General features: G+C 38.7%; 1 protein-coding gene across 1 annotated transcript in view; it reads right to left on the reverse strand.

The window, feature by feature from the left end:
• The window catches only part of LOC107741008 (extracellular sulfatase Sulf-1-like), a 106,407-nt gene that overhangs the window by 15,903 nt on the left and 74,144 nt on the right, over nucleotides 1–16,360 (reverse strand). The window contains exons 4-10 of the mRNA XM_016553584.1: nucleotides 16,089–16,240; nucleotides 10,906–11,075; nucleotides 8,101–8,251; nucleotides 7,836–8,011; nucleotides 4,930–5,058; nucleotides 4,569–4,625; nucleotides 1,887–2,022 (exon numbers count right to left, since the gene is read on the reverse strand). Coding sequence (XP_016409070.1) covers nucleotides 1,887–2,022; nucleotides 4,569–4,625; nucleotides 4,930–5,058; nucleotides 7,836–8,011; nucleotides 8,101–8,251; nucleotides 10,906–11,075; nucleotides 16,089–16,240 — 971 coding nt within the window. The remainder of the gene's footprint in view (nucleotides 1–1,886; nucleotides 2,023–4,568; nucleotides 4,626–4,929; nucleotides 5,059–7,835; nucleotides 8,012–8,100; nucleotides 8,252–10,905; nucleotides 11,076–16,088; nucleotides 16,241–16,360) is intronic.

A 16,360-nucleotide genomic window follows, 5' to 3' on the forward strand; every position in this document is an offset into this window, starting at 1 on the left:
AGAGAGAGAGAGAGAGAGAGAGAGCGAGCGAGAGAGCGAGAGAGACTGGCTCCAAATAGCCAGAAGTCAAACAGACATAAGCAAACAGTGCCACAGCCAACTATGTGAAGCCTCACTACTTGAATGACGGACTCAGTCTCAGGAAGAAACAGGCATAAACTTTCACACAGACTCAATGAAACACACTGCCCTCATTGACCTCACTGCAGGCAGTAGGACTGTGTTAATGCAGTCTTTGCGAGGCTTTTTCAACACATTCCTACTAGTCAAAGTAAAAGAAAGAGTATATTGGAAAAACAGATACTGATACTCTATTCAAGCTAAGACTTGAGCTGGAAGTTTTGTCTGTGCTCAACAATTAAACCATGACAGTTTTCCAAAAGAGTGCATTTCACAGGAAAACGATGTCAGTAGCAAATGCTACCGTACTTATTGAAAACATCCAGTCATCGGGTCAGAAAGATTGTTTAATATTTTTGAAAGAAGTCTCTGATGCTCACCAAAGCTGCATTTACTTGATCAAAAATATAGTAAAATAGTATTAAAGTTAAATATTATTACTATTTAAAATAGCTGTTTGTTTTCAAATTGAATATATTTTAAATGTAATTTACTCCTGTTGTAGAAAAACTGAATTTTCAGCAGCCATTATTCCAGTCAGTGTCACATAATTCACACGAGATTCAGAAAATAATCCTATATATAACCATTCTATACACAATTTTTTGACCTCTGCTATACAAAATCCATCATGCATTTGGAGCACATTTAACTTAAAGGGAGAGTTCACCTGCAATACTTTATGTGCACAAAGAAAACAATGGAAGAGAAGAAATTGTTGCGTTAAGTCGTTTTCTTTGCACACAAAAAATATTCTCGTAGCTTCATAACATTAAGTTTGAACCACTGATGTCACATGGACTATTTTAACAATGTCCTTACATCCTTTCTGGGCCTTGAACGTGTCAGTTGCATTGTTGTCTATGCAGGGTCAGAAAGCTTTCAGATTTCTTCAAAAATATCTTAATTTGTGTTGCGAAGATGAACGAAGGTCTTATGGGTTTGGAACGACATGAGGGTGAGTAATTTACTGACAGAATTTTCATTTTAGGGTGAACTATCCCTTTAATGATGCATTTAAACTATAAGACAAGGGACTTTTGTTAAGAAAGCAAATGGCATCAACTGTTTTCATGTTGAATTTAACAAAGAATTCAGGTCTATTCCTAAAAATATGTTAGGACCTTTCTCTGAAACTACTTATTCAGCTTTGTTCTGGCAGGTGACTGGACTAAAGAAGACTGAAGCCCATGTGTTATTCCGACAACTTTTCTGCATTCAATCAAATTTCCAGACAAAGTGTTGCAGGCAAACACTTAACTTGACCATAAAAAGAATCTGGTTTGCATTACTGCAGTCCTTGAAATACTGTCTGCATTTACGCTACCTGAAATTGTACCAATTTGTAATGTTCAGCTCTTTCTGATTCATTGCCACACCACAGAGGGTCTGGTGGAGCAGGCACACACTGTGCTGATGAAAGAAAACGGTGACCAATCTCCAATTATACTTAATTTGGTGTAAATATCGGTTTCAATTACATTGGCACCACTCATAAGACTCCGTCTGTGAGCCGCACACTCCAATCTCCTCGTTTCGTGCAAATGAATGTATTCAATCATCATTTAAGGTTGGGACAAAGAGCATTTTTTAGTGCATAAACACCCTGGTTCAAGCCCATAGTAAGATAAACAAGGCCCAGGTTGAGACTATTTGAATGTTTCAGAGCAAACATTGTGCATATGTGTGCAAATTCATAATATATATATATAGACAGTCGGTGACAAAAAGAGTAATGCATGTGTGTGTGTGTTTTGAGTTTATACCTGTCCTGGTTGTTCGCAGGGCGTCTGATACTCTGCCTGCTGACACACCTCCTTCACCTTCTTGTATTTGGGTAAGCTGTTAGAGTGTTGTGTGTTCAAGTTGCCTCCTGACTCATCTTTCTTGCGCAGGATTTTGCTGGAATGACAAATGTGCTTTGGTGAGTTGCTAGGCCACGTTTTAAAGTTGGCAGCCTCACTGAAGTTTCGGAAGCCTGGGAAGCATAGCCGTCCCACCCAGGTCAGCATCTCATAACTAATGTGTGGAGAGCATTATAGCTTTCACAGCACACAAAAACAATGTGACCCAGATCCTCCATGATATATCTGTCCTCTGGAGATATTTGTCCTAGTTATTTAGTTGTAGTTAGTTCTATTAGATTGCATTTAAGACATTTTTTGATGTTTGTTAAAGGAATAGTTCACTCAAAAATGAAAATGTGCTCAATTTACCAGTGGCGGCTCGTCGGGGGGAGGCAGGGGAGGCACAGCTTCCCCATAATTTTGAGGTGAAAATGGGAGGAGGACGATTTAATGTTAATACAATTCACAATTCATTTCAGTTCATGTCTCAGAACGTGTATTCTTTTGTTTGTAATTTCACAGTTGTAATACCATAACGTGAAAGCGCCGCTTTTAACACAGACTTTTAAGAAGGGATGGATGTTTGCTTCAAGTGATAGGTCAGGTTAGTGAAATTATATTATCTTGCTGTATGTGTGTCGTTTTCTTTACGTTTTCTGACTAAAAGCAACCAAAAAGCCATTTTAAAGTGCTTAAGCAAATTATAATAATAATCGGCAGGGATCCCAGACCAATACAATTAGTGTGCCTCCTCTATTTTAAAACCCACCAGCCGCCACTGCAATTTACTCAACCTCAGGCCATCCAAGATGTGGTTTGTTTCTTCGTCAGAACAGATTTGGAGAAATGTAACATTTCATCACTTGCTCACCAATGGATCCTCTACAGTGAATGGGTGCCGCCAGAATGAGAGTCCAAACAGCTAATAAAAATGTCACACCAATTTACAAGTAATCCACATGACTCCAATCTATCAATTGACATCTTTTTTTTTTTACTGTTTTTGCTTGTAAACAGTGCTTGATCTGTGCATATTCCTCTCCTGATTCAGATGAGATGACCCTTTAAGAGAGAAAGTAATATTATATGGAAAAAGTATTCATATTTTAGCCAGAAGCAACAGTTTGAAGTTAAACAAACATGTAACTTGTTGATTATTGATGTTTTTTTTTTTTTATCAGCTGTTTGGACTCTCATTCTGACGGCACCCATTCACTGCAGTGGATCCACTGATGAACAAGTGATGTAATGCTAAATTTCTACAGCATAATCTACATATTGGATAGCCTGAGGGTGAGTACATTTCCACAGATTGTCACAAGAATTATTCCTTTAAACCCAGCCAATCCATAAAAACAAATCATAAAAAGTAGAATTAGGATTCTGTCGACTGAGAGAACCCAAAAATCTAGTAATTCCGGTTGCCTAGCCAAGATATGAACACAGTCAATCAAAAAGAATGAATTAAAGTATTTTATGAAATTCAATAATACATATTTAATTGTTCATGCTCATTTAGCCTATTTTTACATTTAAAAATGAGCTTCACCATCATCTAACACATTTAAAACTTTTCATTTTTTTAAATATAAAGAGCTGGAACGCCATTACAGATCATTCCGGCCCAAATTAACCTCCGCCTGTAAGGGAAATGAAGTGTTCTGCATGATTTCACCACAGCTGATTAATGAAGTAGTTGCTAATCTGACTTCTCACAAAATGGGAGCTGTCGTAACCGTGCAAAACAGGTTGAATTAATGGCATTTTGGTATAAACACGCCTCGAGTCCGCGGTCTGGCTTTATACACAACAGTTACTGAGTCACGGAAGCAACAGCCGGCACTGATCAGCGATGTGCTTTATGATTGCGCCATTCCTGAAAAACCTTCTTTCACATAGCCTTAAGCAGAAACAAAGCACGGCTTGACTGTGGGAGCGGCAATATATGTCATTACGCACATACGCAGACTGACAGCTCCCTGCGAGTGACACGAGGAATGTTAGACCGTGGTTGTGCCCACGGCCACATATACAATATATAGAGATCAGCGCAAGTTAAATAGGGTAACCTCAATACCATACCCACATTCCTCACATCAGTCACAGAAATCAAAAGAAAACGCTACGCACACGTATCAAGTTTGAGTCTGATACCACAGGTAATATCATATATTTCCCCTGGGGAAGGATTTTTTTCTGTCGTGAGTGTCCTAGGTTACTGAAACATATCCGATAATGAGAGTCTAAAGCTGTCATCTGAATAGCTGAACTCCTGAGAACATATTTGATCGAAGAATGTCTGATCTTACCGTGACGCTGTAGTGATTGGTCATTTGGATAAATAAGAATATTTTTGTGATATTTTCCCACATTTTTAGGTAAACTTGAACTGAGACAAGTCAAGGAAGAAGGATGTTTGTGCAATGGAATCCTAAAATCATAACATGTACTTCTGATCTTATCTTTTGGCGATTTTACAGTGAAATCCTGGAATGGTTTGAATTGCATGCGGTGAGCCTCCCGTACAAAATAAATCAATTCAAATTTATTTCGCACATTCTGCAGTATGATTGAGAAGAGAGGGGATAATGTTTGCCTTACCCCCGCTCCACGAGGAATGTGTCCCTCCAGACTTTGGGTTTCCGGTTGGGTTTGAATCTGCAATACGAAAACACAAATATTTTATTTCTCTCTCAGTCTTTGTGTCATTTGCATACCATAAGCAGATGTTTAGCTTGGCCAGAATTATGACACCTTAATCTGCTCAACATCTCCTGCCATCATGAGTGGCAGCGACCCCAGAGCACTTCCAGCATTCTTTACCTGCCAGAAACCCCTTATAAATGAACTCCAAATGTTCACAAACCGTTAAACTCAGCTTAATTGAATTAAAAGCAATAAACAGATACTCCACAACCATTTATTACACTGGGAATGTGTTCATGGAGGTGATTTAGCGCACCGATTCCCAGTCTTTTCCTGCTCCAGAAGCTTCAGGATAGATTTGCCGTCCATATCAGGTGGAGTGTCCAGACCAGCTATGTCCAGAATTGTGGGTGCGAGATCAATGTTTAGCACAAGATGGTTGTTCCTGTGAGGTAATACAAAAAATTATATATGTTATGTTATATATGTCATGTTATGTGTTATATGTTATGTTATGTTACATGTTATATTGATAAAAACTAATATTGTTGTAAAGTTTTTGTCCCTAAGCTGCGCCCTCAAAGCAGTGCCACACCCCCCTTAGCCTGTTCAGTTCCCTGTTAGCCCCAAGCTCCACCCACCCAATCTCAAGCCAATTAGAGCCATCTCACAGACTTTATTAGCTGCACCTGTGTCCACAGCCTACGCTTTGTTGCATGTGGTTGTACTGTGCAGAGGACTGAGTTTTACTCCTTTCATTCTGTTTTTCCTGCGTGTGCGTAATTGACCATGTAAGTGCCTTTGTTTGATGCTTAAATATTATTTTGTATGACTTAAGTTTGGCCTAAATGTGTTTGTTCATGCTTGCTCTAGTTCCTGTTTAGGCATGTGCTTTAGTTATTTAATGTGCAGTTGATGGAACATTGTGGTTGCCGTGTACCTTATGTAGCACTGTTAATGGTAAACTAAAACTTTGTATAGTCCTATTGAATCATCTGAAGGTCGACCAGGCGAGAAGACTTGCATTGGCTTATGTTTATGCCCCAAATCCTTACACTCAAGCTATACGGGCCCTAGATGAGCGTTATGGTCAACCTGGACAACTTGCTTTGAAGGAGCTCCAAGCTATAATGGAGATGCCTGCTATCTGCATAGGCGATGGTAGAGGCCTGGACCAATTTTCCCTGAGAGTTCAGGCATTAGTGGGCCTCCTCCAGTCCATGGGCTCTGAAGGTCTCGCGGAACTTACCTGTGGTTCACATGTTGAGCGGCTTCTAGAGAAGCTTCCCCATGAGCAGTTCTGCCAGTTTAAGAGATGTATGAGTTCGAGGAGATCAGGGCCCCTTTCCTATAACCTCCTAGATTTTTCCAACTGGCTACAACAAGAAGCCCGTTGTCAGCCCAGAAGGGAAAGAACACCACAGCCCATACGGCAGAGGCCTCCACCTTCTCACCCAATAAAAAGTGCAACCATACTTCATGGTGCCAAAACTGCCCCTCATATGACCACCTCTAAAGCCCGAGTTGCCCCACTTAAAGTTAGTCAGCCTCTCCCCAACACCTTATCTGAACGCTGTCCAGTGTGCGCCTATTGCAACTCTACCGAACATCATGTCAGTAAATGTGGTGATTTCCTCCAGCTCACCAAAGACCAGAGAACTGACTGGATCAAGGAACAGAGACGTTGTTGGCGATGTGCACGAGATCACTTTGCAACTCAATGTGACCTGAAGGGACGCTGCAGCCAGTGCAACGGGAAACACCTACACATACTATGCAACATTAACCAAAGGCAAGTGCAGAATCTATATCTCGACCATCCTAGTGATTGCAATAAAGTACTACTGAAGGTAGTTGAAGTGACCCTGCAAAATGGAAACAAGTCCTTAGACACTTATGCCTTACTGGATGATGGGTCTGAAAGAACAATCCTGCTGCACCCTGCTGCCCAAACACTTCAGTTAAGAGGAAAATCTGAGAGCCTGAAGCTGAGAACTGTAAGACAGGATGTTCAGACTCTCAATGGAGCTACGGTGTCCTTCACCCTCATTCCTAAAGCGCATCCAACTAAGTCCTATGTCATCAGTCAAGCTTTCACTGCTGACGAGTTATCCTTGTCCGAACATTCTCACCCTGTGAAATCTCTCCAGCGACGCTACCCTCATCTCCGTCAGCTTCCTCTCAAACAACTTAATAAAGTCACACCCCTACTCCTCTTGGGGGCCGATCAAACACACCTGATTACCCCAACACAACCAGTGAAATTGGGCCCTCCTGGAGCCCCTGTTGCAATTAAAACCCGACTCGGCTGGACACTGCAGGGTCCTGCAAGGGATCTCACCAACTCTTCCTCCACTCATTTTCACTATATCTCCTTTAAATGCCCACCTGATGACATCGACCACAATGTACAGAAGCTGTGGCAGCTGGATGCACTACCTCAGAGAAGCATGAAAGCAGTGGTTCGATCTAAACAGGATCAAGAGGCAATGCACCAGCTTGAGACCAAAACCATCAGAACACCTGTTGATGGCATCCTCCGATATGCCGCACCTCTCCTGTGGGTAGAACCCTGGCCCCCTCTGAAGGCCCCCAAGGAGGCGGTAATGTCCCGTCTTCGCAGCTTTGAAAGGCGACTCCTTCAAAACCCACACCAAGCGAAAACCTATAACAGAGAGATCCGGAAACTAATTGATGCTGGATATGTCAACAAGTTGTCCTCATCTGGAGTGAAGGATGTCCCTGAATCCTGGTACATACCCCACCACATTGTGCATCACAACAGTAAGGACCGCATTGTGTTTGATTGTTCCTTCTCCTACCGAAATCAATGTCTGAATTCACAGTTACTTCCTGGACCAATCCTTGGGCCTTCCCTACTTGGAGTTCTGCTCCGTTTTAGGCAGCATAAAACTGCAATCAGTGGAGACATTAAATCAATGTTTCACCAGGTGCGCCTGTTATCTCAGGATAAACCTCTCCTGCGATTCCTCTGGCGTGACCTGGACTGCAAAGCGCCTCCAACTGTGTATGAATGGCAAGTTCTCCCCTTTGGCACGACCTCAAGCCCTTGCTGTGCTATTTACAATTTAATTTTTCTTCATTTATTTTTTTAAACAATTACCGTATTCAATTTTAATATATAAATATACAAATATAAATAAAGTGTGGAAAGAAATTATATCGTGCAAAATGTGCATTTCAAATACAAGTTGATTTTACCTTGCCCCTGGTTCCACATTAGGACCTCTGACAAAAAACGGTACTCTGATGTCAAAATCATAGGGCATAGACTTCCCCTTGACCAGGCCAAACTGGCCAATGTGGTAACCATGATCAGCTGTGTAAATGATATATGTATTCTCCAGCTCCCCGGTGTCCACCAGGACATTATATATCTGTAAAGTAAACACACATTTCCTTTCCGTTTATGTACAAAGTCGGTTAAATATCCAGAATTTGGAGCAAGAAAGTCTAAACTGCTGACCTTTTCCACAGAGTCATCTACAGACATCAGCGTCTGGAGCCTCTTCCTGTGCAGGTAGTTGGTGAACTCCATGTGAATCGGCTTCATCGGGCCAGTGTACTGCATGATCCAGTGCTTATCCATGTTTGGTGCGTAGTTATAGCTGGGAGTTCTGCGTGAATAAGCACAACATGCTACTGTGAGGAAAACATGCACCTGTCTGCCATTTCACAAGCACTTGCGGTTGTTGGAGTTGCCTGTTGTATAACATACTTGACAAGCATCAATAACAGCAGTCGCCCTCCCCCTCCACGGAAACGTACTAATTCTCCTCGCTAGGTGTTTTTCTTGGGCTCGCTCTCCATCTCTCCTCACACCATGCTGAGAGTCTCAGGGTTTCTTGGCAGCATTTAATCATTTGAGGGTTGGCACATGCATAAGAAAAATAATAGCTTCCCCAGCCTTCGGGCCCAAAATAAAGTTTGTAATAAGTCCAGCAACGATAGGGCTATAACTCATTTGCATTTGAAGTGGAGAATAAAAAGCTGGGTAAACAAGAGGCCACGGACTTGTTTGTGGAGCTAAGGCTACGGAGATGGCCACCTGTTGACTGCAGTTGGCCTCTCTCCACAGCTGAAAGACATGGCCTTCCTTCGCTTTCCAGACCAGACTCTTGTGCCTAGTGTCATAATGAATGATGGCCACAGGAAAGCTCCGTTCTGTCTGAGTGGACGGCTTCTGCCCTCTCCTCCTCAGTCCGCCTTTGTCCGCTCGCTGAACTCTTCACCCAGCTAGTGAGGCACACTAATATACCACACAAAGAAACCTGTCTCTTCGCATAGGTAGAGCAAATTTGGAATTTGGAGGTCCAAGGATGGAACTAGTCCAGATTCGACACCGGTCACAAAGCAGGGTGGAGAACGTTTGTCTTTGAGATAACATATGCGTGTAGTTTTTGCTATAGCACAGGAAACATCACGTGTTTCAGAAATCCCCCTCAATACTCTTTCATTCTATGTGATGATAAAATGTTACTGGGGGGGGGGAAATACATACTTTGCCCATCAAATTTATCGCATGGCAATGCAGATTTTATGCATTTGAGATAATTGGTATCAATTACCACATTAAAAAGTAGTCAACAAATTAAATTACTATTATTTTACTTCTATAATATATTATTCTAATATATTTATATTACTAAATATAAAAAACTAATACAGTCAAAGTATAGTCTATAAAATAAATATAATAAAATATAAATAATTACGTTATTTATTAATTTAGATATTTTACATAAGTAAAATATAAATAAATAGGTAAAATATAAATAAAAGTAAACAAATGCTTATTTAAAAATGTATGTATACATTATAACTATAGTAAAATATATATGTAAAACAAATACACAAAATAAACTTGTAAAATATAAATAAAGTACAGTATAAATAAAAATAAAGTATATATAAATTAATAAAGAAAGAAAGAAAGACATAAGTAAAACATAAAAAATTTAAAAAGTAAAATGTAAAGTAAAATAAATAAAAGTAAATAAATCCTGAATTAAAACATGTATTTATATATTATAACTTTAGTAAAATATATATGTAAAACAAATACACAAAATAAACTTGAAAAATATAACTAAAATACATAAGTAAATAAAAGTATAAAAAAATTAATAAATTAAGAAAGAGAGAAAGAAAGAAAGAAAGAAAGAATGAAAGATATTGACAGAAAGAGATTGAAAGAAAGAAAGAAAGTTCTTGAAGCTATTTTTTTCTTCACTTTTTCTGTATTTACCTCCCTATATTTGGTGGAGCACCTTATTTGTGTTTTTTGGATATGTGTGCTTTTGCTCATTTTTACGCTGATGATATATAAACCCCAAAAAGTGTCTGAAACACTGCTGCATCGCTCCAGAGTGCAACCTGCGCCTGCCATCTGTTTCCCTGTTCATTTGGCACAACTTGCCAGGCAACCCTTTCGGCACCAGAGCGACTTTGCCAGCCGATGTGAACCTTGGGGTATCCAAGTGTGATCCATTCAGAGCCCATGCACTTAAAAAGATATTAATAACACAAAAGGGTCTTCTAAGACAATGCATTCCCCAAACCTACATACTGAAAGGCATGATTGATATGAGAAGAGCCAGAATGTTGTGTAGGAAGACGGGCTGAAAGAAATGGACAGGCCCGAGGGACAAAAGTGCGATGTCGCCCTGACCAGGATCCTGACATGCCTGGGATGTTAAGGACTTGGAGATGGATGGCCTGTTGCCACAGCGCTGTTTGTGGAATAGGAACCTAGCCACGAAACTGATGATAGTGCAGTGAACCCATCAAGGTCTTGGCTCCGGAGTGAGAACCATAAAAATCTCATGCCCCATCATCTTACTTGGCATGTGCCAGAACTTTACTTGGATGATAAATCACTTTAGTTTCATGGTGGTAGTGTCGAGTGTGAAGTGCATTTCAGTGCACTGTCATCTCTTAAGAGTCTAATTTTAATGGCATATCCAAATATATGAGGCCACAAAAATTCCTAAAGCTACAAGCTTATATTTACCAGCAAGCCAAATTATAATGGTTTAAAATTTATAGGAAAATTATCTGCTTGGAATGCTACTGTTCTACTAAAAAATGTGTCCCTTGGAATATCCTATAATAAATACATACAGAACAATAAAAATATCTAGACTCAACAATTCGAATGCCAGTGTCTATTCCAGCAGGGCTTGGCTCTCGGACAGGATAGACTGGGTTCAGTGGAGTTCATCGTTGTCGCTCTAGCAGAGTGTAACTGAATGTTCTGGGAGTCACTCACATGTGCTGGGAAGAGTTTGGGAAGAGCTCGGAGAACTGGGGAGCTGAATCCTCCGGGCCGTGAGGTGCTGCATGACTGATCACCATCATCACTGGCCGATGCGGGTACATGCGCTTGGACATTCGGAAGTAGTTGATGCTGTCGTTGGTAATCAAATCAGTGAAGTAGTCCTGGAACGGGAAGAAAAAAAAATCATGCATACATAGTGAATGCTCTCCACATGGATATGCTTTCTTTCACAGCTTGAACAAATAAAGCAAGGGTCAATGACATGATTTATTTATTTTTTGGTCCAGATCTATTTATTTATATTTTGGAATTTATTTGAATTATTATTTTATATTCATTTGTATTTTTATTTGAATTTTAAAAAATTTGTTTATGAACATTTTTAAAACAATTTAAAAATTTGAATTAATTATTTATAAACATTTAAATTGCAATTCATACATTTTGACTTAAATACACTGATTCTTTGATAAGTATGCTTTTAATGTATAAATTTAAATTAAATTTGATATTTTGGGGGCGGGCATAAAGTCAGGTCAAGACTAAATAACTGTCCGGATTTCTTAAATGAAAAAAAAAAAAAAAAAGCCTCATTAAAAAGAAAAAAAAAATCTTGGGAAAAAAACAAGCAAACAAACAAAAAAACAACAACAACAACAAAAAACAAGTGGTTTGACAATTTTTATATTTCTTGGAAATATTTTAACAAAATTGCCTCACAGCTTCAGCTTATTAATATTAAAAAAAAAAAACTTTGGTAAGCCAAATCAACCTTATGGTTTACAACTAACCAAAAATATTATTATTAGACCCTCAAAATTGTGCAAATCTGATATAGATCATTTAAAATATTAATATTTAAAAAAATTACATTATAGTATTAATATTAAAATATGAAATTATAATATTAACATCTAGATAATTATTTCTGGGTGTAAAATATCACGTGCAACTTCCTAAAAACATTCCTGAACTCATATTTGTACCCTCAACAATAGAACTAATGCCATGATGCTCACAAGTACTAAGCACAACAAGGGCGTTGACGGCTTCACTCAATGTTAACAGGGTCTTGGCCTCCATGAGTCTGGTGTTATGACAACACTGAAGTCTCAATCTTACTGCTATGACTATGAGGAAGCAGCAGGAATGTGCACAAGGGCTTGTGGGTAAAAATCACATGATGCTGAAGCTGTAAGCCCTTTGATGGCACTGCTCCTGGTCTGGGCTGGTTGTGGGAAAGTCTCCGCACCCCCCTCTACCCTCCCCATCGCTAAAACATGCAGCTACCAGCTTCTGTGGGAGTGAAAGTCTTGTGGAAGTTATTGTTTAGAGACGTGCTCAGTCGACCTTTTTCCTCTGCATTACAGCAAAATATATCCATGTCATGTCAGGGTCTCTGTTGTACAACTAATTGAACTAGCACGTTTGTTTATATTGGAAAACTATACTGTATCATCTTGAATGTTTCAGTAGCTATTTATTTAGATTTTAATTTTAGAATTTAACTTATACGCAAAACTGGAATAACGCATAAAACATTTGCGAATAAAGCACCGTTTCCATCCGAGTCAAAGAGAACAAAATCGTCACTTCCTGATACACTGGCACTAAATAAATCTAAGAAAACTAGGAGAAGCCACTGAATATAATAATTTTCATATGTAATAAATTACTTGCGCTTCAGAGAGAGCAGACGTTGCACAATAAATGCGGTCATTGCTTTTAGAGGTGGATGCCTGCTGTTTGGGAACGCACATTATAGTATTAATATTAAAATATGAAATTATAATATTAACATCTAGATAATTATTTCTGGGTGTAAAATATCACGTGCAACTTCCTAAAAACATTCCTGAACTCATATTTGAAAAAAAAAAACTTATACGCAAAACTGGAATAACGCATAAAACATTTGCGAATAAAGCACCGTTTCCATCCGAGTCAAAGAGAACAAAATCGTCACTTCCTGATACACTGGCACTAAATATCTCTAAGAAAACTAGGAGAAGCCACTGAATATAATAATTTTCATATGTAATAAATTACTTGCGCTTCAGAGAGAGCAGACGTTGCACAATAAATGCGGTCATTGCTTTTAGAGGTGGATGCCTGCTGTTTGGGAACGCAATCATGTAAGACAGTAAATATACAGAAATACTTTGACGACAGACTTTGCTCAGGTATTTCAGAACGACCAAAACAACATATAGATGCTGTGAACGAGATCGGTGCTGTTTGGGAACGCAGTCATAATTATACAGAAATACTTTGATGACAGACTTTCCTCAGGCATTTCAGAATGACCATAACAACATATAGATGCTGTGAACGAGATCGGACCGCTGGTTAGTCAATTTATCCCGTCTCATATAGCGCAAAGTCACATGGTGGAATTTATTCGGTAAATGTGTTTCCATCGTAGTTTATGCGCATTTTTTCTATCGGATAAAAGGTTTATCCTACTCAGTTGTGCGCATAAACTACGATAAACCAAAATGCGCATAAAAATAGGTGGATGGAAACCTAGCTAGTGAAATAGAATCTGAATGTACCTAACACAACTAATGCATTAAAGATCTTGGACTGAATGAAGGCACAAACTGTGCCTTTGCAACACATTTTTATTGATTTACTTGTTGACTAAACAGGACTAAAAGGCTACAGCTAATCTGAAACGTGTGACATTCTTCACCAATGAGAATAATTTTTGGTGCAAAATTTGGGGCAACATTTCTGGCCAAGATGTTCTTCTAAACCTTCATAGCTCTGCCTACCTATTGATTCCTTAAATCTCAATTTAAACAGGAACATAAGTGTTCCCAACTAAGGGTTTCCAGGAACCACTTGAACACTAGCCACAAAATTTCTGCAAACCTCATGGAGAAACATTCAGCCTCTTGTGCCTCTCCACTTGTGGATAACTTAACACCTTCATCAAATTCAACAAGCAGGTTATTGACATCCAAGTAACAGTCCAAATATTTATTTGTTCATCCCTTAGACTGCCTCCAATCCAATTTATGAGATGGTCCTCACTGCAGAACACAAGATCCAGTGGGCGTGGTTGTATCCAGATACAACTCCTCCCACCTTACATATACCTAAACCTACCCGTCTCCATCCCCTGATCCCTAAACCTACCAATCTCCACCCCCTAGATGTGGATCCAACCACGCCCCCTTGATCTTGTGTTCTGCAGTGAGAGGCTACTGCAATTTATGCCCAAACCATGAAACCTCAGCACAAATTCCACATTCCCCAAAAACATGCTACCTGAGAGAGACTCCAAAAGCTTGTTTTGACAGCAGCTCCAAAACACTCTAGAGATGGAAGGTGGCCTTGTCAAATTAAACTCTTTAAACTTTGATTTGATCACTTGGCTCTTGCACAAGGATGGCAAAAGTCATTATCACTTCACATCTAGCCATACAATGCATTGTAAACCATGACTATGTAGCTATCATATAGGGCTGGGTAAAAATTTAGATTTCTCGATTTTAATCGATTGTCATTTTACGAAATTATATAGATTCTTAAATCCCAAGAATCAATTAGTCTAGCCTGTTTTCAGTTAATGAATGGAACATTGTAACACGCTTTTCCCATCCAGTAAATCGCAATAAGCTTTGTGCTTTGATACTTTTGATATGAAACCAAGTCTCAGGTTTCAAATTCTGTCCATTTAATTGCAGTATTCAAACAATAAATGCCGTTTTGGCGCTGTTGAATGTAGAGTTACAGATCAATGTAGCGCCTCAGTTCAAGAGAAGCGGCAGAGCGAAATGCACGTGAATGATAAGCTCCTCCGCTTTAATACCAGTTTCAGCATGAAATAAACGAATAAACATCAGAAGGCATGTTAAAAGGAGTACAGCTTACCGAAATCCGTATCCTGTCTCAACCGCGAAAAGACGTCAATATAAGTTTGTAAACAATCAAATAAACATAAGGGTTAGCACTACACACAGTATCAGTCTAAGATGTGGAGACACTGTATTGCTGTATTTTTGTAACATGTTTTTTTTTTTTTTCTTCTCTGTGTGTATTAATTGGTATGGGTTGTATATGCTATCTGGTTGTTTTTAAATTTGGACCTCTTTTAAAAGTTTGACAATGAATGTCACCGTAACCTCACATTTACCTACAATTACCATTTACCATAAACTCGTTAGTCAGCTAGAAACATTTACTTTATTTATGTTTGAATAAATCCATTTATAAAAAAGTTTTTTATGACAGCAACCATTTAAATGTTCATATTTAAAAAAAAATGAACTGGAGTAGAAATATAATTATGTAATTGTAACTTTATTATTTAAAAAAAAAAACTTTGAGTGTAATTTAAGCATTTGTATACAAATTAGTTAATTTTAACCTTCAGCATTATAGTAATGTAATACCAACTGACTCGTGTATATTTTACAGCATTCATTTGGCATGTACTGTACCTGATATACCTCCAAAATAATAGATATTGCATCAAAAGCTTGTGAATTTGGCATACTATTTATACGCAAAAATGGACTTTGGCGTGCATGATACGCAAATTGGTAGGTTTAGGGGTGTGAGGTAGGTGCGTATTATATGTACGCTAAAATGCGTATAATATGCACACCAAACACATACATATCGTATGCACGCCAAAGTCAGTTTCTGCGTATAAATAGTATGTAATATATATATATATATATATATATATATATATATATATAAAAATTGTGCTATTGATACATTTTTATGAGACTGGGCTAAATTTTGTGCTAAAATGTTGACTTAATTAAATTAATTAAATATGTAAAATTACATAATATTTACTGCAGAAACACTAGTAGAAGTATACCAGTCTGAACATAGTCCAAATGTCCAACCTGTCAAATCAGCAGAACAGAACATAATTGTTTCCAAAAGGAACTTTGCCCCAAGGACAATGTCTCTTTTTTTTTCAGTGTAACCACCTGATGATACACAAGACACCGATGTAACTCCCCATGCCTCCTTTAAATTTAACCACATTCCATGTAAAGTCAACCGACCCAAATCTTATATGTAATTAGAGGCCTGAAATTAGTCGCGAACAGACCATACAATTGAACATACACTGAAAATTGAGTTTAAAAAAAGCCCTTGGCATGGTGACAGGACTGTGAATTTATGTGACCAAGCGCACTTACCTTTGCATAATCCGCGCCGTGCTTCTCCTTGTTCCCATTCCGACAGACGGTGTAATTATAAAAACGGGAATTTTTGATCAGCCCCACCCATTCGCGCCACCCAGGTGGGATGTAGCTGCCGTTGTACTCATTGAGGTACTTCCCAAAGAAAGCTGTGGGACAAAATAAAGAAAAACATATAAACTTGAATCTGTGTTCAGTGAGGCAGACACAAAGACTAAAATTATCATTTACGACAAGCGTCTCAAAACACTGCCTTTGAACAGTACCTG

Source organism: Sinocyclocheilus rhinocerous, unplaced genomic scaffold, assembly GCF_001515625.1.
Source record: "Sinocyclocheilus rhinocerous isolate Xijiao unplaced genomic scaffold, SAMN03320098_v1.1 scaffold2000, whole genome shotgun sequence".
NCBI classification, from domain to species: domain Eukaryota; kingdom Metazoa; phylum Chordata; class Actinopteri; order Cypriniformes; family Cyprinidae; genus Sinocyclocheilus; species Sinocyclocheilus rhinocerous.